The sequence below is a fragment of the Diaphorina citri genome, unplaced genomic scaffold (genome assembly GCF_000475195.1).
Source record: "Diaphorina citri unplaced genomic scaffold, Diaci psyllid genome assembly version 1.1 scaffold84, whole genome shotgun sequence".
NCBI classification, from domain to species: domain Eukaryota; kingdom Metazoa; phylum Arthropoda; class Insecta; order Hemiptera; family Psyllidae; genus Diaphorina; species Diaphorina citri.
The window spans coordinates 107,673-128,771 of NW_007377521.1; the positions used below are offsets into that span (position 1 = coordinate 107,673).

At 35.8% G+C, this 21,099-nt stretch overlaps 1 protein-coding gene and 1 long non-coding RNA gene across 2 annotated transcripts in view; both read right to left on the reverse strand.

The window, feature by feature from the left end:
• Nucleotides 1-3,531: 3,531 nt before the first annotated feature.
• Nucleotides 3,532-21,099, reverse strand: part of LOC103523618 (eye-specific diacylglycerol kinase-like) — a 32,932-nt gene continuing 15,364 nt past the window's right edge. Inside the window, exons 11-16 of the mRNA XM_026833052.1 lie at nt 18,430-18,582; nt 13,840-14,046; nt 11,245-11,292; nt 10,826-10,889; nt 9,203-9,360; nt 3,532-3,928 (exon numbers count right to left, since the gene is read on the reverse strand). Of these exons, the coding sequence (XP_026688853.1) occupies nt 3,724-3,928; nt 9,203-9,360; nt 10,826-10,889; nt 11,245-11,292; nt 13,840-14,046; nt 18,430-18,582 (835 nt within the window). The 3' untranslated portion in view covers nt 3,532-3,723. The remainder of the gene's footprint in view (nt 3,929-9,202; nt 9,361-10,825; nt 10,890-11,244; nt 11,293-13,839; nt 14,047-18,429; nt 18,583-21,099) is intronic.
• Nucleotides 4,096-5,682, reverse strand: LOC113473537. The gene is made up of 2 exons (XR_003395483.1): nt 5,343-5,682; nt 4,096-4,629 (listed from the first exon to the last, which is right to left on the reverse strand). It is a non-coding gene; the product is annotated as an uncharacterized LOC113473537 (long non-coding RNA).

The following is a 21,099-nucleotide window of genomic DNA, read 5'->3' on the forward strand; positions in this document are numbered from 1 at the left end:
CCCTCTGTCAAACTTAAAAAAAAAAATATATATATATATATATCAAATTTTAAAAAGCCTCTTCGCAACGACCTAGTTTTTTTTTTTTTTTTTTTTTTTTTTTTTTTTTTTTTTTTTTTTATTACTTGGTAGACCTTCTTAACTCCTTAAATGGCAGACACTTCTTACGAGTCCACCACGAATTTTGAGATAGTAATATATTATGGTAAAATTATAGATACTTATCTAAATTTAACAGACTCCTTTAAAATTAAAACTACCTAGTCAAACATAAATAAATAATCTGTTCCCACCTCCGCAACATGAAGGAATACATATTAACCCATTGCATGTCCGAAGTACAGCGTTTTCTCCCGCATAGATAGGTAGTTTGTATACGGGTTTTTACAATGAAATTTCTGTATTGGTCCACGCTTAACCCCCCTCCACACCAGTATCTAAAGAAGTGCAAGTGTACACTTTGTTACGGCATCTAATTAGGAATAAAAAAAATCTACGCCGTTTCACCACCTAAGGTAGAACCTCATGGGTTGAATCATTGGGCTCAAGAAATTCAGGACTTAAACCCATCAAGCCTGGTTAATTTAGTCGTTGATTTTTGAGGATAACGTATTTTGTTAGAACTCTTCAGTCTCAATTCTGGTAGGATAAACCAAGGTATATTCTATTCTATTTTGCACAAGACCATCAATTTCTCCCTAAACAGATAAGATTAAGTCTCTCCGGACGGCTGGCTTCTCCTATTCTGTCCTTCTTCTCCGTTAGTTACCCTTCCCCCCCCCCTAAAAAAAAAAAAAAAAAAAAAAAAAAAACGTCTTTTTACCTTCTTTTTCTTATTCCAATAACTAAAAACGGCTAACAAGTTCATGATTTCTCTGTTTTTCCTTTACTTTAAATTAGCTATCGGAAATATGACTGCGATGGGTTAAAGTCGGTATGAGATCCTTATGAAGGAGTTATGGGTGAAGGTTTAGTAGTTCTGGTATGAAGGTTAAGGAGTTACGGTATGAATGTTGTTGGAACTTTACGAGGATATTCTCTCGAAATACATGAATGTTACACCTAGTTGATGTAGTCTTTACCTGAAAGTAACTTCACACTTTGCAATGCGCTTCACACATTATCATTTTTTGCTAAGTGCTTTTTTTTAATATATCATAGACCTAGTTTTTCATATTCTTCAGCAAACATTTATCTCACAGAAATTCTTTAATCCCCAATTTACAGTCTGATGTTAATTGTTAATTTTTTGTTGGATCTTTTTCAGACATGTTATCATATATTTTCATTTGTGCAGAAGCCTAAATTGCATTTCAATATGAGACTTGTTTAAACCCTTTTTACTGAAGATCATTTTCGTCTCTGTTAAAGAGTACAAGATATTTACCTCTTTTGCTCTTTTGTTTCAATCAGATTGTAAAATATGTAGGAACCGTAATGCAAGTTTGTAGGTACTAACTACGCTGAATATTTATTAAGGAATGTTGAAATTACAGCCCCCCAACCACAATAGGAATATAAACAATAGGTAATGTAAAATTAAAATGGTTTTTAGAATATTTTTTAAATCTTAAACTAGGGCATGGATAGAACTAATTTACTAGTAGATAAAACACATGACTGTAGACTAAGGAGTTATGGGTGAAGGTTTAGTAGTTCTGGTATGAAGGTTAAGGAGTTACGGTATGAATGTTGTTGGAACTTTACGAGGATATTCTATCGAAATACATGAATGTTACACCTAGTTGATGTCTTACCCCTAGTTACACCTGAAAGTAACTTCAAACTTTGCAATGCGCTTCACACATTATCATTTTTGCTAAGTGCTTTTTTTTTTAAATATATCATAGACCTAGTTTTTCATATTCTTCAGCAAACATTTATCTCTCAGAAATTCTTTAATCCCCAATTTACAGTCTGATGTTAATTGTTAATTTTTTGTTGGATCTTTTTCAGACATGTTATCTTATATTTGCACTTGTGCAGAAGCCTGAATTGCATTTCAACATGAGACTTATTTAAACCCTTTTTACTGAAGATCATTTTCGTCTCTGTTAAAGAGTACAAGATATTTACCTCTTTGGCTCTTTTGCTTCTATCAGATTGTAAAACATGTAGGAACCGTAATGCAAGTTTGTACTAACTACACTGAATATTTATTAAGGAATGTTGAAATTACAGTCCCCCCCAAACACAATAGGAATATAAACAATAGGTAATGTAAAATTAAAATGGTTTTTAGAATATTTTTTTAAATCTTAAACTAGGGCATGGATAGAACTAATTTACTAGTAGATAAAACACATGACTGTAGACTAAACTCGTAAGGCCGGATAGCGCGCGAACGTCAAGAGCTTGAACTGATCCAAGTGAATAGATTAATTCAATAGATTATTAGAAACGAAACTTACTTACTTGGCAATTAGGAAATGTCTCAAAATATGTGTTCTTGTCAGGTTGTAGTCTACCAGCCTGGTTTACAAATTGTGAATTTGTATGAACGCCCGGTATCTCATTGAGTATGCAATGTGCAAAGCATAAATTTCCTGACGAAAACTATGACCTAATTTTATCGTGTTTTATATTGATATCAAGAAGTGCGATATATCTATAAAGCCCCGTCCTTAATCTGATTTTAAATCAACACGAGCTCTTGAGGCCCGGGGCCACAAAGTGAGTTTGAACTCCGATTAAGTTTTAATCTGGGTTTAAGCAATCTGATTGGCGATTTTTTTTGTATTTTTACAAGGCAGACGCGCTACCAACCAAGCTAACTAGGCTGGTTTGGAGAGATTTAACGTCACAGAATAACCGCTAAGGTTTTTGGTTACAGAGATTTTACCCTCCATTGGGCGACAAGCTACCCGCTAACGACTAAGCATAAAACGCTTAGCCTGAGTAGAGCCGGGCAGGCTCAACAAGGCAGACGCGCTACCAACCAAGCTAACTAGGCTGGTTTGGAGAGATTTAACGTCACAGAATAACCGCTAAGGTTTTTGGTTACATAGATTTTACCCTCCATTGGGCGACAAGCTGCCCGCTAACGACTAAGCATAAAACGCTTAGCCTGAGTAGAGCCGGGCAGGCTCAGACCGTCTGAGCAATCGCACGATGACCGTCTGAGTCAGACGGTCACCCATTGCGTTAGCAACCACGCGCAACGTTACCTACCTTCAGTGATCCATTGGGAACTAATGGATTCAATGTACTTACCATTTTGATATCGCCTACTCTTGCGGCTTTCAAAACGCCTTCCGAAGTTTTCTCCAAGATATTGCTGGAAAACACAAACAAATAATACAACAGGATTTAATACAAAACAGAGATAAGACGCTAGCAATGTTGAACCTATGGAGATATGTACTGAAAATCGAAAGACCTTTCCTTGGGTTAACTTGGAACATGATGTCCAGGTAGTGTTTGCTGCTAGGCAGACCAACATGTATTAGGTAGGTAGCTAAAACGGTGAGTTAATAAAGGGATATTCCATGTAGGTAGATAATTGTTTCATAAACAAATAATATAACTTTTGGTACCCGTCACTTTTGGTACCCGTCACTTTTGGTACCCGTCACTTTTGGTACCCGTCACTTTTGGGACCCGTCACTTTTGGGACCCGTCACTTTTGGGACCCGTCACTTTTGGTACCATTTTTCTACGAAACTTGTTCCTTCTTCTTACGTTGCGTTGCATCATTTAGGACTCTTTTGGTTTTTTTTCCATTTACCAGTACATAAATGAAATCCATCCATACAATGACTTACTTTCTAGATAGGCAGCCAGCTCCGTATCATTGGCCAGCAGAGCCAGGGCGCGCGGAGTGTTGCTATCATAGTCCTTGACTGTAAGTGACGCGCCTCCTGCGACCAACATACAGCAGATGGAGCGACGCTTGAACATGGCTGCCTTGTGAAGCGCGGTCTGCCCTCTGGAGGAGAAAAATAGAAACATCCAGCAGATGGAGCGACGCTTGAACATGGCTGCCTTGTGAAGCGCGGTCTGCCCTCTGGAGGAGAAAAATAGAAAATTCCAGGTTGAGTATATGAGGTTAAATGATAAAGAATAAAACAAAAATTTTCACCGAATTATTTAAAATCTAGCTTAGAGGAATGTTGGTATTTGCAATTGAAAAAATGGGATTTTTTAACTGCAAAACAAAATAAGATCAATAAAAGAATAAATTAAAGGGTTTAAAAATAATTGCGAAAATTTCATAGTTCCCTACACCTCCTAACTCTAAACTTGAAACCATTAGGGTGATAATTCACCTTGTCATTTCCTCTGAAATCGTTTTATAACTGGAAGCTGATAACTTGAAACAGCCCAACATTGTCTCTTTTCAAGGGTTTATTCCGTTTAACGTCGTTTTTACCAGCTAAATTATTTTCAAGACGGGTTTTTTTTATCCGCCATTCACCGACAAACCACCCATCTAATCACACTGATTTCACCCAACCTGAGTGGGGCCTGGAAAAACCAGCCTTATGGAAGTTCCTTGGACGAATGGCCACCCGTCCAAGTACCAACGATACAGAAAATTGGTTAACTTCGGTGCCAGAAAGAGAACTAATGTATCCAACGAGCTAAGCCTGCTGGTATATTTTCTCTTTTGCTTTGAGCAAAAACGACCTCGAGTCTATTAAAAGCAGTGTTGAAGTAATTAAACCAATTCAGTTTGGGCTAAAACCAATTATGTTCAGGACAAAACCCAATTCCGTTCGTGGTAAAACCATTTACGTTTCGGGTAAAACCAATTATATTCAGTATGAAAACTAATTCCGTCCATGATAATTCAGTTTGGGCTAAAACCAATTATGTTCAGGACAAAACCCAATTCCGTTCGTGGTAAAACCATTTCCGTTCCTGTAAAACCAATTCGGTTCAGGATGAGAAAACCAATTCCGTTCGTGGTGAAACCAATCACGCTGGTTTTAACACTCAGCTGAACAACCAGCTTGAACAAATAAACAACCAGCTTGAACAAATGAACAACCAGCTTGAACAAATGAACAACCAGCTTGAACAAATGAACAACCAGCTTGAACAAATGAATAACCAGCTGAAACTAGCGGTAGATACCACCAGCTGTCCAAGTCAGCCATACCAACGCATTCCCATACCCAACACAGCAAATGTTTTACTCCACATATCGATTTCAGAGGAAACATCAGTGTTGAAGTAATTAAACCAATTCAGTTTGGGCTAAAACCAATTATGTTCAGGACAAAACCCAATTCCGTTCGTGGTAAAACCATTTCCGTTCCTGTAAAACCAATTCGGTTCAGGATGAGAAAACCAATTCCGTTCGTGGTGAAACCAATCACGCTGGTTTTAAAAACGACCTCGAGTCTATTAAAAGCAGTGTTGAAGTAATTAAACCAATTCAGTTTGGGCTAAAACCAATTATGTTCAGGACAAAACCCCATTCCGTTCGTGGTAAAACCATTTACGTTTCGGGTAATAACCAGCTTGAACAAATGAACAACCAGCTTGAACAAATGAACAATCAGCTTGAACAAATGAACAACCAGCTTGAACAAATGAACAATCAGTTTGAACAAATGAACAATCAGCTTGAACAAATGAACAACCAGCTATAACTGGCGGTAGATACAACCGGCTGTCCAAGTCAGCCATACCAACGCACTCCCGTACCCAGCACAGCAAATGTTTTACTCCACATATCGAACCAGCTTGAACAAATGAACAACCAGCTTGAACAAATGAACAATCAGCTTGAACAAATGAACAACCAGCTTGAACAAATGAACAACCAGCTGAAACTAGCGGTAGATACCACCAGCTGTCCAAGTCAGCCATACCAACGCATTCCCATACCCAACACAGCAAATGTTTTACTCCACATTTCGATTTCAGAGGAAACATCGTCATTTTCGATTTCAGAGGAAACGATGTCATTTCCGATTTCAGAGGAAACGATGTCATTTCCGATTTCAGAGGAAACAATGTCATTTCCGATTTCAGAGGAAACGATGTCATTTCTTGAAACTAGCGGTAGATACCACCAGCTGTCCAAGTCAGCCATACCAACGCATTCCCATACCCAACACAGCAAATGTTTTACTCCACATGTCGATTTCAGAGGAAACATCGTCATTTCGGATTTCAGAGGAAACATCGTCATTTCGGATTTCAGAGGAAACATCGTCATTTCGGATTTCAGAGGAAACAATGTCATTTCCGATTTCAGAGGAAACGATGTCATTTCCGATTTCAGAGGAAACAATTGTCATGAATTCTCACTAGAACAGTAAAGTTCACCTCATCCCTGCACAGTAGATCCTATACAATGGTTTCTACGTCCTGAGATACAAGTTGAAAGTGCTCCTGACCTGAAATACAGAACAGTGATGAAAATCAGTTTCCACGAAATAGCTTTCTAGTGACCCAAGAGACAAAAATAACCCTTTTTTGTGAATTGTAAAAGTTAGTATTAAGACCTATTAACATACCCCTTTTTTTAAAACTTCATAAATTAATTTTAACAGACAATATATCATTAGCCCGGACCTCTTTTCCCTTTATTACTTATTTTCCCTCCCTTTTTCGGACCTTTCCCCCTTTTTGGTACCCGTCACTTTTGCCAGGTTGAGTATATGAGGTTAAATGATAAAGAATAAAACAAAAATTTTCACCGAATTATTTAAAATCTAGCTTAGAGGAATGTTGGTTTTTGCAATTGAAAAAATGGGATTTTTAACTGCAAAACAAAATAAGATCAATAAAAGAATAAATTAAAGGGTTTAAAAATAATTGCAAAAATGTCATAGTCCCCTACACCTCCTAACTCTTAAACTTGAAACCATTAGGGTGATAATTCACCTTGTCATTTCCTCTGAAATCGTTTTATAACTGGAAGCTGATAACTTGAAACAGCCCAACATTGTCTCTTTTCAAGGGTTTAATCCGTTTAACGTCGTTTTTACCAGCTAAATTATTTTCAAGACGGGTTTTTTTTTTATCCGCCATTCACCGACAAACTACCCATCTAATCACACTGATTTCACCCAACCTGAGTGGGGCCTGGAAAAACCAGCCTTATGAAAGTTCCTTGGACGGATGGCCACCCGTCCAAGTACCAACCATACAGAAAATTGGTTAACTTCGGTGCCAGAAAGAGAACTAATGTCTCCTACGAGCTAAGCCTGCTGGTATATTTTCTCTTTTGCTTTGAGCAAAATATCCTATACAATGGTTTCTACGTCCTGAGATACAAGTTGAAAGTGCTCCTGACCTGAAATACAGAACAGTGATGAAAATCAGTTTCCAAAGACAAAAATAACTCTTTTTTGTGAATTGTAAAAGTTAAGCAGCGCGCAGACTGATCATACACTTCCAACACTTCAGACATTTCCATTTTGCATTTTGCTTCCTATGTTAAGTAATGGTAGTATGTCGGATGTGTTGGAAATGTCTGATACGAATAGGTGTGCGGACTACCATTACTTAACATAGGAAGCAAAATACAAAATTTGTCGGAAATGTCTGAAGTGTTGGAAGTGTATGATCAGTCTGCGCGCTGCTTTAGTATTAAGACCTTTTTTAGGTCTTGATATAAGCATAAGAACAAGAAATTTAAAATTTGCTTGTACTTTTGTACAAAGACATTTTGTCTTTGAGATGTTTCCCTATTTTCGTATTGTAATTTATCGAATTCCCTAACCTATCCAAAATCCTTCACGTGTAAATTTGCAACATTCTCCTGAAAATACTCGTAATTCATAGAATTTGATTAGATAATAAAAATAGTACATAATTTTAATAATAGAAACCCATCTCCTTCCCCTCCCCCTAAAATAATCTCACCCCCTCCCCAAATATTTTTAAGGGTAGCGCATAAAATTAAAAATATATTTTTCTATTTATTACATAAAAAATAGTTAAATGGTAGATAGAATTGGTTAAATTGAGAGAGAGAAAAAGAGAGTTTATATGATTGTCTAGACATGTTTAATTACATAGTTTTTGAGGATATTTAAGTACATGCGAAAAAAATAAAAATAAAATAAATAGTTAAATGGTAGATAGAATTGGTTAAATTGAGAGAGAGAAAAAGAGAGTTTATATGATTGTCTAGACATGTTTAATTACATAGATTTTGAGGATATTTAAGTACATGCGAAAAAAATAAAAAGAAAACAATTGCAGTTCGTTCAGTAGTGACGAAGTTTAATTCTGGCATGTTCCCATTAACAGTTAAGAGACGAACGTAAAACAAATAAAATAATTATAGGTAAGGAAAGTAAAAAGGCATAGAAATAATAAATAAAATAATTGCAGTTCGTTCAGTAGTGACGAAGTTTAATTCTGGCATGTTCCCATTAACAGTTAAGAGACGAACGTAAAACAAAATAATTATAGGTAAGGAAAGTAAAAAGGCATAGAAATAAATGTTGGTAACACAAAACGACCTTGTTCTCAAACCTTATAAAACTGCATTTTAGATTTGAAATTTGAAGCCGTTCCATTGTATAATGTCAACTTAGCTCATACCTAAACTCATGTGAATAAAAATCATAAACAAATAAATTAATATCTAACGTCACGTCAGTTGAAAAAAAAAGAGTCAATTCATGTTCCATTGTATAATGTCAACTTAGCTCATACCTAAACTCATATGAATAAAAATCATAAACAAATAAATTAATATCTAACGTCACGTCAATTGAAAAAAAAAAGAGTCAATTCATTTGTCATATTTCAATAACTTCTACGGAAAGTCCAATTTTCAGTTTCAGAACATAAATATTAGATACTTAAAAAGGAGAAATAAAAATAACTTTATTTACAAAAAGAAAACAATCAACCAGGTTGAGCCTGCCTAGTAAGCTTGGAAGGTAGAGCGTTTGCCTTGTAAGCACCAGGTCGCGGGTTTGATTCCCGCCTGGGCGTATTTTACTTAAACAGATAACGTTCGTTCTTGGAAAGGTTGGCTTTCTCCTAATCCTGTCTTCCTTCGCTTTTAGGACGTTAACCATTTAGCACCCCTGCCTAGTAAGCTTGGAAGGTAGAGCGTTTGCCTTGTAAGCACCAGGTCGCGGGTTTGATTCCCGCCTGGGCGTATTTTACTTAAAAACGTTCGTTCTTGGAAAGGTTGGCTTTCTCCTATCCTCTCTTCCTTCGCTTTTAGGACGTTAACCATTTAGAACCATAATAGTGTATAGGTTTGATATTTACTTACTTGTCATTGTCCTGCATATTGAGTATAGAGGAAGGAGCACAGGCTATAATATACTTGACCACATCCTTATGCCCATATCTGGAACCATAGTGTAGAGCTGTCTGCCCTACAGAGTCTATAGAGAGGAGGGAATATCCTTGCGAGTGAAGATCCTTCAGCTGAAAGAAGAAGTGGTTCAAATTAGGGTGATCATCCTTTGGAGGGATTTTTTTGAGGGAATATCCTTGCGAGTGAAGATCCTTCAGCTGAAAGAAGAAGTGGTTCAAATTAGGGTGATCATCCTTTGGAGGGATTTTTTTTCTTTTCTTTTTTTAAGAGATTTGATAGAGGAAACTGTAACTGCTAAGGTCTTATCGTCCCGAAATCGAAGAGAGGAGGAAGACAGGATAGGAAAAAGTTAGACGTTCCGAGAACGAACATTATCGGTTCAGGTTAAATCCGTCCCGGGCGGGAATCGAACCCGCGGCCTAGCGCTTACAAGGCAGACGCGCTACCAACTAGGCTGGCTAAACTTGCTTCTTTTTTAGCCCTCTGATAAATATTTTTTATCTCTCGAGGGGTAATGCTTTAGAGGGGCCCTTAAGGGGTTAACCCCTTCAAACTTCCCGTCGACCCTTAAGGGGTTAACGTCTCAGAATAACTGCTAAGGTTTTTACTGACGGGGGTATTACCCTTCATTAGGCGACAGACTACTCGGCTGCTCATATTAACCTCACCCAAAACCTAGGCTAGGGCCGGGCAAAAGCCAGCACTACGCGATTGCTCAGACGGTCACCATTGTGTTACCAATCACGCGCAACGTTGCTTATCTTCAGTGATCCATTGGGAACTAATGGATTCAATGTACTTACCATTTTGATATCGCCTACTCTTGCGGCTTTCAAAACGCCTTCCGAAGTTTTCTCCAAGATATTGCTGGAAAACACAAACAAATAATACAACAGGATTTAATACAAAACAGAGATAAGACGCTGGCAATGTTGAACCTATGGAGATATGTACTGAAAATCGAAAGACCTTTGCTTGGGTTAACTTGGAACATGATGTCCAGGTAGTGTTTGCTGCTAGGCAGACCAACATGTATTAGGTAGGTACCTAAAACGGTGAGTTAATAAAGGGATATTTCATGTAGGTAGATAATTGTTTCATAAACAAATAATATATAGGTATTAGGTAGGTAGCTAAAACGGTGAGTTAATAAAGGGATATTCCATGTAGGTAGATAATTGTTTCATAAACAAATAATATATAGGTAAACTGCAGATTAATAAAACTGGACTTGTATCGAGACGATGTATTGTATAAACTGAAACATTTTTAAATAAAACAAAAGAGTTACTTTCGAAAGCCAACTTACCAGAAGTATTCATAACCAAACAAGCGCTGCCGAAGATATTGTTTTCGGCTTAAATCGGGACGTGATGCATGCAAACGTACCGCGGGAGTTAACGTGTTAAAAAAGGTCACAATTTTAACAAAAGCACAACAGAGAAAGCGGTTCGTGCAAACCAAACCGAAAATCATGCAAAAGAAAACAAAAAAACAGAACCAAGTTAGTTAAAGTGTGGATTAACACTAGTCTAGACATGGGTTAAGTTAACCCAATGAGTACAATGTACTTACCATTTTGATATCGCCTACTCTTGCGGCTTTCAAAACGCCTTCCGAAGTTTTCTCCAAGATATTGCTGGAAAACACAAGCAAATAATACAACGGGATTTAATACAAAACAGAGATAAGACGCTGGCAAAGTTAAACCTATTGAGATAAGTACTGAAAATCGAAAGACCTTTGCTTGGGTTAACTTGGAACATGATGTCCAGGTAGTGTTTGCTGCTAGGCAGACCAACATGTATTAGGTAGGTAGCTAAAACGGTGAGTTAATAAAGGGATATTCCATGTAGGTAGATAATTGTTTCATAAACAAATAATATATAGGTACCTAAACTGCAGATTAATAAAACTGGACTTGTATCGAGACGATGTATAAACTAAAACATTTTTAAATAAAACAAAAGAGTTACTTTCGAAGGCCAACTTACCAGAAGTATTCATAACCAAACAAGCGCTGCCGAAGATATTGTTTTCGGCTTAAATCGGGACGTGATGCATGCAAACGTACCGCGGGAGTTAACGTGTTAAAAAAGGTCACAATTTTAACAAAAGCACAACAGAGAAAGCGGTTCGTGCAAACCAAACCGAAAATCATGCAAAAGAAAACAAAAAACAGAACCAAGTTAGTTAAAGTGTGGATTAACACTAGTCTAGACATGGGTTAAGTTAACCCAATGAGTAATTTTAGCAGACTGAAATAACCTATCAGCATCTGTATGTAGGTATTGTAGGTACAGGAAGTTTTGCAACATTTAATAACGATTTGTAACACTTAATAACAGTTTGTACTACATTTATTTCTCGCAGAAGTAAAAAGTGATAATCTAACAATAAATTCTCAACCTACCCTGGTTTTACTGCCAGAATGAATCTGAAAAATGAATTTTGCGGGGCTAAATGTCCCGCAAAATCTGACATATGTATTTCGAACTAGAGCACACACATTTTCTAATCTAACTATTAACTACTTACACATAAAATCCTTCAAATAAGAGTACTTCAGGTAGATACTTAATGATTTATTTTCAAGAAAAATAAAATGTCGATGAGTTTCACAATACGATTTTAATTTTACCAGTATTTCTTCTAAAAAGAGTCTGAGGAACTAGGTACTTAAACGAAGTCTAAAAAACGTAAAGATGGGTAATTTGGGATACAATAAAACAATAAGCTCCTACCTACACTAACTTAGTTTTAACACCCTTAAGTACCTCTAACATAGTTTAAGACTTTTAACCAAACACTAATCTTTGTAGCTAGATATGTACAAATAAAAATAACTAAAAACCAAACCGAAAATCATGCAAAAGAAAACAAAAAACAGAACCAAGTTAGTTAAAGTGTGGATTAACACTAGTCTAGACATGGGTTAGGTTAACCCAATGAGTAATTTTAGCACACTGGAATAACCTATCAGTATCTGTATGTACAGGAAGTTTTGCAACATTTAATAACGATTTGTAACACTTAATAACAGTTTGTACTACATTTATTTTTCGCAGAAGTAATACAATAGTCCGTCCCTTATACCTTTTTATTACTATTGTAATAATTAAGGAAGGACGGACTAAAAAGTAATAATCTAACAATAAATTCTCAACCTACCCTGGTTTTACTGCCAGAATGAATCTGAAAAATGAATTTTGCGGGGCTAAATGTCCCGCAAAATCTGATATATGTATTTCGAACTAGAGCACACACATTTTCTAATCTAACTATTAACTACACATAAAATCCTTCAAATAAGAGTACTTCAGGTAGATACTTAATGATTTATTTTCAAGAAAAATAAAATGTCAATGAGTTTCACAATACGATTTTAATGTTACCAGTATTTCTTCTAAAAAGAGTCTGAGGAACTAGGTACTTAAACGAAGTCTAATAAAAAAACGTAAAGATGGGTAATTTGGGATACAATAAAACAATAAGCTCCTACCTACACTAACTAACACCCATATTTATGAACAAAATGCTGGCTCTTAAGTTCGTGCCAAGCATAGTCTCAAGGCATTTGATTGGTCAATTTTGACTTGAGACTGATCTAAGAACGATCATTCTTGTTCATAAATACGAGTGTTAGTTTTAACACACTTAAGTACCTCTAACATAGTTTAAGACTTTAAGTATAACTAAACACTAATCTTTGTAGCTAGATATGTACAAATAAAAATAACTATTAACAGCTATAGCTTTAAAAGAATGATAGGGTACATAATATGTATAATATATATGTACTACATATGTATTTATTGAGAAAAAACATGTCAATCACCACCACATCCTCTACCAAATAATTTAACTAAATCAAATATTGACATCACCTCAAAATGATAAATATTGAAAACCTTATACATATTTACAGGTAGGTGCCTATTTTTGAAGGCTGCAATCACAGAAGGTTCATAAAATTGAAAAATTGTGTGGATTCAACCATGAAATACTGTGAGTGCCACTTTCAAATGGGTGTAGAACATTTGACAAGTACAACACAGAGCTAACCTACAACTTTCAAGAAGCACTTTGCATTCCACAGGCACGCGTGAAGAACAAATGATACGGTTGTTGTTGTAGCGGTGCCACTTTCAAATGGGTGTAGAACATTTGACAAGTACAACACAGAGCTAACCTACAACTTTCAAGAAGCACTTTGCATTCCACAGGTACGCGTGAAGAACAAATGATACGGTTGTTGTTGTTGTAGCCGCTTTAGCTATAGCCAAAAGGTGATGACTAAATAGAGAAAATATCTCTTCTATCAGCCATACACCAGGGTGATGGTCTCTACCCATGTTGATTTCGCTCGTCCTGAACCGCAGTCAACCATTGTATCAGATAGCTAGGCTGGTTAAAGTTAGCTGTTCTTCTTCCTGTTTATAGTCGCACAGACAGCACAAACGGTGCTGCTACGTGGTGCAGATGCAAAGGACTTCATAGAAAGGGCCCCTAAATACAACACAGAACACCGAGGAAATACACCAACTAGCGATACAACGACATCTAGCGGTCACAAGCCGAAGTTTTACCTAATGGAACACTCCGATGCCGGCACAGGTCCTATGTCAACCTCATCTGCATCTAGATCTTCCACGGACCCAATGCGGGGCACTTTGAGCAGCCCTTGTTCAGCGCCGGTGGATGAGTGTTTGGTGCCGTGGGTACCCGGGTTCGAGTCCGGGGGGTGACTGTTTATCTTCTCGCCACTCTCCCCACCCGTCTGATCTTCGCTTGGACTTGAACGTCACAAATAATACAGGATGGTCAACGGTTGGTAATTATGTAGTGTGTGCTTACTTTGGTAGTGTGTGGTTTATTTGGGTATTATAAACAATAGAAATTTGTCCCCAGGGGAATTTCTAAAGGGCAATATCCTCGAGATATTGCCCGTATGTACGGCAAGAGAGGTAATTATAATATTATGTTTAGCACCGTAATTCGTTGTTTAGATTTGTTTAGATTTCATGCATCACAAAAAAAAAAAAAAAAAAAACTTCACATACCTAACGTATGTACTTACCTACCTACCTACCTATGTATTTAGAACTGCGGATAGAAGATAGGCTTACCTAACCTAAATCATACAATACATTCAAACAGAAGGTACAACAACTTTAAAAGATTCCCTTTAAAAACCTAGAATCCCTTGAGAAAATAACCAGCTACCTTTAGTACTAATCAATTTTGACTTTCAAAAAACAGATACTTTGTAAACCTAAGGAATCCTTTTCTAAACCTACAGAGTCCTAACAAGACTTTCAAAAAGAACTTTGTAAAAACTTAAAGAATCCTTGTATAAACCTACAGAGTCCTCTAGAATAGTCTAGAACAAGATTAGCACCAGACAGGTCCAAATGTTATGCGACAAGACCTACAAGTCCTCAATGCTGGGGCACCAGCACAGTCTGGAGTGACTATGATGGAAGGGATAGTGCGGTGAGAGTGACTGATGATATCAGGGACAACAGAGAAGAAGTAAGAATTAGTAATGAGCTAATTAATGGCTTTACTAGCAAATTCGATGATATATCAAGGACAACAGAGAAGAAGTAAGAATTTTAATAGTTATGGAGCTAATGACTTTACTAGCCAATTCGTTGAAGATATAAAAGAAAAAGAATGTGGAATTAGTAAAATATGAGCTAATGACTTTACTAGCAAATTCGTTGAAGATACAAAAGAAAAAGAGTGTGGAATTGGTAAAAAAAAATACCTACTAGCAAATTCGTTGAAGATATAAAAGGAAAAGATTGTGGAATAAGTAAAATACTAGCAAACAATGAAGCATTATCAGGAAACAATAATGAGTAGGTATATCGGGGATATAAAAATCAGAAGAAAAGTGAAAAGAAGAAGAGTTGGTAGCTTACTTGCAAAAATAATGAACTATGTAAGAGAAGAGTTTAGAACAAAACTAATAAAGAATTATCTAGAAAATAATATGGCACTACCAGAAGAAAAATACAGTGACAGTAATTTTATAAGAGAAATGGATGAAATGAAAGATTTTGAAGGTAATATCAGAAGGGTTAAAAGTGTAGAAATAATTAATGAAAATGGAATTGGGAAGTTGAACAATGAGGTAACCATTGGGAATAAGCTGTAAACAATTTGATTGAAGGTAAAATAAAACTAGGGTGCAGTGTTTAAACCTAAACGTGGTACGAAAAATTTCAGATTGCAAAAAATGAGAATTTAAAACTTCAAGAATACAAAAAAAGTTCGAAACCATAATAAAATCTGCTTTGCATATGGGAGAGCTGCTGAGAGCTCGGAGCAAAATACAATACAACAAAATTCAAATGCAAGTGGATTCGTGGATTTAAATTAATAAATAATCGTGCATTGAAATGCAATTTCCTCGCGTCTGAAGTTTCAAGTGAGTTGATCAATATAAAGAATAAAAACAAGTAGTCAAATGTCACACAAAACTAAGCATTTATTTTTGCATTTTTGAGGAACAAGGGAAAATAGTTCTGTTTGGTTTAATTTTTAATATTTTTCTACCAAATTTAGCGTTTTATTATGTTTGTTTGGATTTAATAGAGTATTTTTGTTACCAAAATTAGCGTTATGTTAATTGAACTCTTTAACGTTATTTGACGAAACCACGTTTCTGCACATGCGTAGAAACGAGTTTTCGTCAAATAAAGTTAAAGAGTTCAATTAACGGGACACTTATTTTGGTTGCAAAAATACTCTATTTATTAAATCCAAACAACCATAATAAAAAAAAATAGAAAATTATTATTACTAAAGGTTCAGAGAACTAAAGGAAAAAGTGACTCCACGTGGCCCCTCAAAAGACTGATGATTCTGATGAATAATAATATAATTACTATTATTAGTGGTTCAGAGAACTAAAGAACTCAGAAAAAGTGACTATACGTGGTCTCCAAAAGCCTGGTGAAGACTAAACTCTAATGTGTTAATGTCCTGTAGGCGATAAATATATTTGCCAAACATCTAATGACCTTCAAAATCGCACGAACCCATCGCGAAAGTTACGGCAAAAAAAAAGAAGAATTTCTTGAAAAGGGCTCTCTGCGTTACCTACGGAAAGACCCGAGCGGAACGGAAATTTAAAGATGAGAGTACCCTGCCTAGTTCTAGAATAGTCTAGAACAAGATTAGCACCAGACAGGTCCAAATGTTATGCGACAAGACCTACAAGTCCTCAATGCTGGGGCACCAGCACAGTCTGGAGTGACTATGATGGAAGGGATAGTGCGGTGAGAGTGACTGATGATATCAGGGACAACAGAGAAGAAGTAAGAATTAGTAATGAGCTAATTAATGGCTTTACTAGCAAATTCGATGATATATCAAGGACAACAGAGAAGAAGTAAGAATTTTAATAGTTATGGAGCTAATGACTTTACTAGCCAATTCGTTGAAGATATAAAAGAAAAAGAATGTGGAATTAGTAAAATATGAGCTAATGACTTTACTAGCAAATTCGTTGAAGATACAAAAGAAAAAGAGTGTGGAATTGGTAAAAAAAAATACCTACTAGCAAATTCGTTGAAGATATAAAAGGAAAAGATTGTGGAATAAGTAAAATACTAGCAAACAATGAAGCATTATCAGGAAACAATAATGAGTATATCGGGGATATAAAAATCAGAAGAAAAGAGAAAAGAAGAAGAGTTGGTAGCTTACTTGCAAATAATGAACTATGTAAGAGAAGAGTTTAGAACAAAACTAATAAAGAGTTATCTAGAAAATAATACCGATGTCCATGACAAAGTGGAGGTGCTCCTGGGCCCGGTCTATACGGAAGAAACGTTCCGCCGTGATAGCTGGAGGGGACAGAGGAGGAGAATTGAATTGGAATACCTATGGCACTACCAGAAGAAAAATACAGTGACAGTAATTTTATAAGAGAAATGGATGAAATGAAAGATTTTGAAGGTAATATCAAAAGGGTTAAAAGTGTAGAAATAATTAATGAAAATGGAATTGGGAAGTTGAACAACGAGGTAACCATTGGGAATAAGCTGTAAACAATTTGATTGAAGGTAAAATAAAACTAGGGTGCAGTGTTTAAACCTAAAGGTGGTACGAAAAATTTCAAATTGCAAAAAATGAGATTTTAAAACTTCGAGAATACAAAAAAAGTTCGAAACCATAATAAAATCTGCTTTGCATATGGGAGAGCTGCTGAGAGCTCGGAGCAAAATACAATACAACAAAATTCAAATGCAAGTGGATTCGTGGATTTAAATTAACAAATAATCGTGCATTGAAATGCAATTTCCCCGCGTCCGAAGTTTCAAGTGAGTTGATCAATAGAGAGCTGCTGAGAGCTCGGAGCAAAATACAATACAACAAAATTCAAATGCAAGTGGATTCGTGGATTTAAATTAATAAATAATCGTGTATTGAAATGCAATTTCCCCGCGTCCGAAGTTTCAAGTGAGTTGATCAAGAATAAAAACAAGTGGTCAAATGTCACACAAAACTAAGCATTTATTTTTTTCATTTTTGAGGAACAAGGGAATATAGGTTCTCTTTGGTTTAATTTTTACCTTTATTTTTAATATTTTTCTACCAAAATTAGCGTTTTATTATGTTTGTTTGGATTTAATAAATACAGTATTTTTGCTACCAAAATTAGCGTTATGTTAATTGAACTCTTTGACGTTATTTGACGAAACCACGTTTCTGCACATGCGTAGAAACGAGTTTTCGTCAAATAACAGTGGTCAAATGTCACACAAAACTAAGCATTTATTTTTTTCATTTTTGAGGAACAAGGGAATATAGGTTCTCTTTGGTTTAATTTTTAATATTTTTCTACCAAAATTAGCGTTTTATTATGTTTGTTTGGATTTAATAAATAGAGTATTTTTGCTACCAAAATTAGCGTTATGTTAATTGAACTCTTTGACGTTATTTGACGAAACCACGTTTCTGCACATGCGTAGAAACGAGTTTTCGTCAAATAACGTTAAAGAGTTCAATTAACGGGACACTTATTTTGGTTGCAAAAATACTCTATTTATTAAATCCAAACAACCATAATAAAAGCGGGACACTTATTTTGGTTGCAAAAATACTCTATTTATTAAATCCAAACAACCATAATAAAAGCAAACACTACAAGTTAGTGGAGTTAATCCGCTTCCACGAAGCGAAGTCTGACATCGTCTTCGGGCAAGGCAATTCGAACGTTACGACTAGTGTTGGGTGTTCTTGGATTTCTAGACGCTTGAGTAGAGGAGGGTCTACAGTGAAGTTTACATTTAACTCGGCATGTGCAACCACTGCTGAAAGCACACCCAATCGGAAAGAGAAATCAATCAATCATACTGAACTGCTGTCTGATCATACTGAGCTGTTTGTCTGATGAGAGAGTTTGAGTGCTTTAGATTGCATGTGGCGGTGGCAGCGAAATACAAGAGTGAATTGGACAGAACTACCGGTGTGGATAACAACCAAGAAATTCTACAGTTGACAATCTAAACGTGTGATGTGGCGGAAAATACAGTTGACAAACTACCAAAGAGATATGAAAGAGATACCAACTACCAAAGAGATAGCAACTACCAATAATAGAAAGTAAAAAGAGTCTAATAACAATAACAATGGACTCTCGAGTGGAAAATCTCTACCAGGGAAGAATATGTAGAATGCTAGATTGCATGTGGCGGTGGCAGTGAAATACAAGAGTGAATTGGACAGAACTACCGGTGTGGATAGCAACCAAGAAATTCTACAGTTGACAATCTAAACGTGTGATGTGGCAGACACGGTAAATACATACAGTTGACAAACTACCAAAGAGATATGAAAGAGATACCAACTACCAATAATAGAAAGTAAAAAGAGTCTAATAACAATAACAAATGGACCCTCGAATGGAAAATAACTACCACGGAAGAATATGTAGAATGCATATGCAAATCCAAGAGGGTACAACCGTGTCAAGTACCCTCGGTCTGTAAAAGATTTCATTTAAAACGGATGACTTAGTGGAACGATCAACAAATTTAAAATGATCAACATAGAAGTTGGTTTTCATACACTTCAGATCAACAAATTATGGGTGGATAAAACTATAATGACTGCTGAAACCCTCCAAGAGAGTAAATGGCATTGAAAAAAGGACTACGAAAAAGTCGTTAAAAAACAGAGTCGTTTCGACAAAAAAAGTTAATCTACATAGAGATTATTTTTTCTTAGGTTCCGGTTTTCCTATTTTCTCCAACACATATTCAGCGTTTAAGGCGGAGGGACAACACAAACATTAGAATAACGACTTTCCCCCCGACTTATTTATGAGATGGGTCCGAAAATTCGACTATATTCCTTTTTTATCTCTTAGGATTCTCTTTTTTTTTTTATCTCTTAGGTTTCTCCTACAGTTTCTCTTCCCTTTTTTACAGGAGTGCTTCTGCTCTTGACATCTTTATTGCCTCTTTTACTTCTCGGAACAGCTACATAAATAATCAAACATCTCGCCCATAGGAAGTTCGGGAGTCTTCCAATCTGACCTCTTTAGTAAAAACGTTTGAAACCTGAATGACCATTTGAAGAAAACAGTATTAATTTTCACTCACAATCCTCGCAGATTTGACTACATGGGTCGTGGCTGTGATTTCGGAAAGGGTCAGAAGGAAAAAGTGGCCCTTCCGTTGTTTTACAATCGCATACAATTCATTTGCAATATGGATAACGTCACTTCAATCTTTCAGAGCTGACATTTCAAAGACTCGAGATAGTACATACCTACCTACATAAAAAAAAATACACAGTTTTAATTTACAGCCTCCGAGATCAAGTTGAATGAAGCTTATAAAAATATTATCCTCGTTTAAATTATAACAAAATGTTTTAAAACAGCTCGTTGTAAGTTTGTAAACAACGCACATAAAAAGGCCACTTTCTCCTACAAGAGCCAAGTGTTCCTAATGGGCACATTTTCTTTTAACAACCTTATGAAACGAAATTTTATACAGCCTACTCAACTTTTGTGGGGGAAAAGATTCAAGTAAATTACATCACTTTACTATGTTGTACGTCAAAAAAAATGTGATGCTGTTAAAGTTTTTTACTGAGTGAATAAAATCCAACGTCATTCAACCAAGCGAAAGCAAAGCAGATTTTATCTTTGGTGTTTTATTATTTAATTTTCAGTTGCATTGAGAATATTTAGATTGAAACAATACATTGTATAATAGAGGATGTAATTACGGGAGAACACTTCGATAGATTTCTAAGAAAAGCTATTATTATCTAATATCAGTTGAACAATGGTAAGAAAGGAAAACAGATTTCTAAGAAAAGTTAAAATTAGTATTGCAAGAAAAAAAGTTGAAGGAATTTGTGCTTTGTTGGAAGATTTGTTTTGGGAAACTTTTGAAAGCTCATTTTATTTTTGAACGGAAAAAAGCAAGGGAAACTTTACCGTTAAATAATTTTCTTTGTAGCTGAATGTTGTATGCCAAAACTCGAAAACATCTTAGAACCAATTCCTTCAAGCGGTAATTAAAAAGTTCATATAAAAGCTGGAAATGCAAGTAAAAATGCTTTTGCACTCATATTCAAAACAGCAAATAAAGACCCTTGGGAAAACCTTCTTGATTATGTTACTGGTGTTCTTCTTTTCTTGACTATGGTAAATAGATATGAAGGTATTAAAAGTAGTAAATTGATCTAAGAATCGTCCAAAAGCATATTTAACGAAAAATGAGAATCCCATGATTGAAAAATGAACCGTCCAACGAGGCGTATTCAAAAAATGAAGAAAAAAAAAATCAGATTCCAATAATTTCTCATTACTT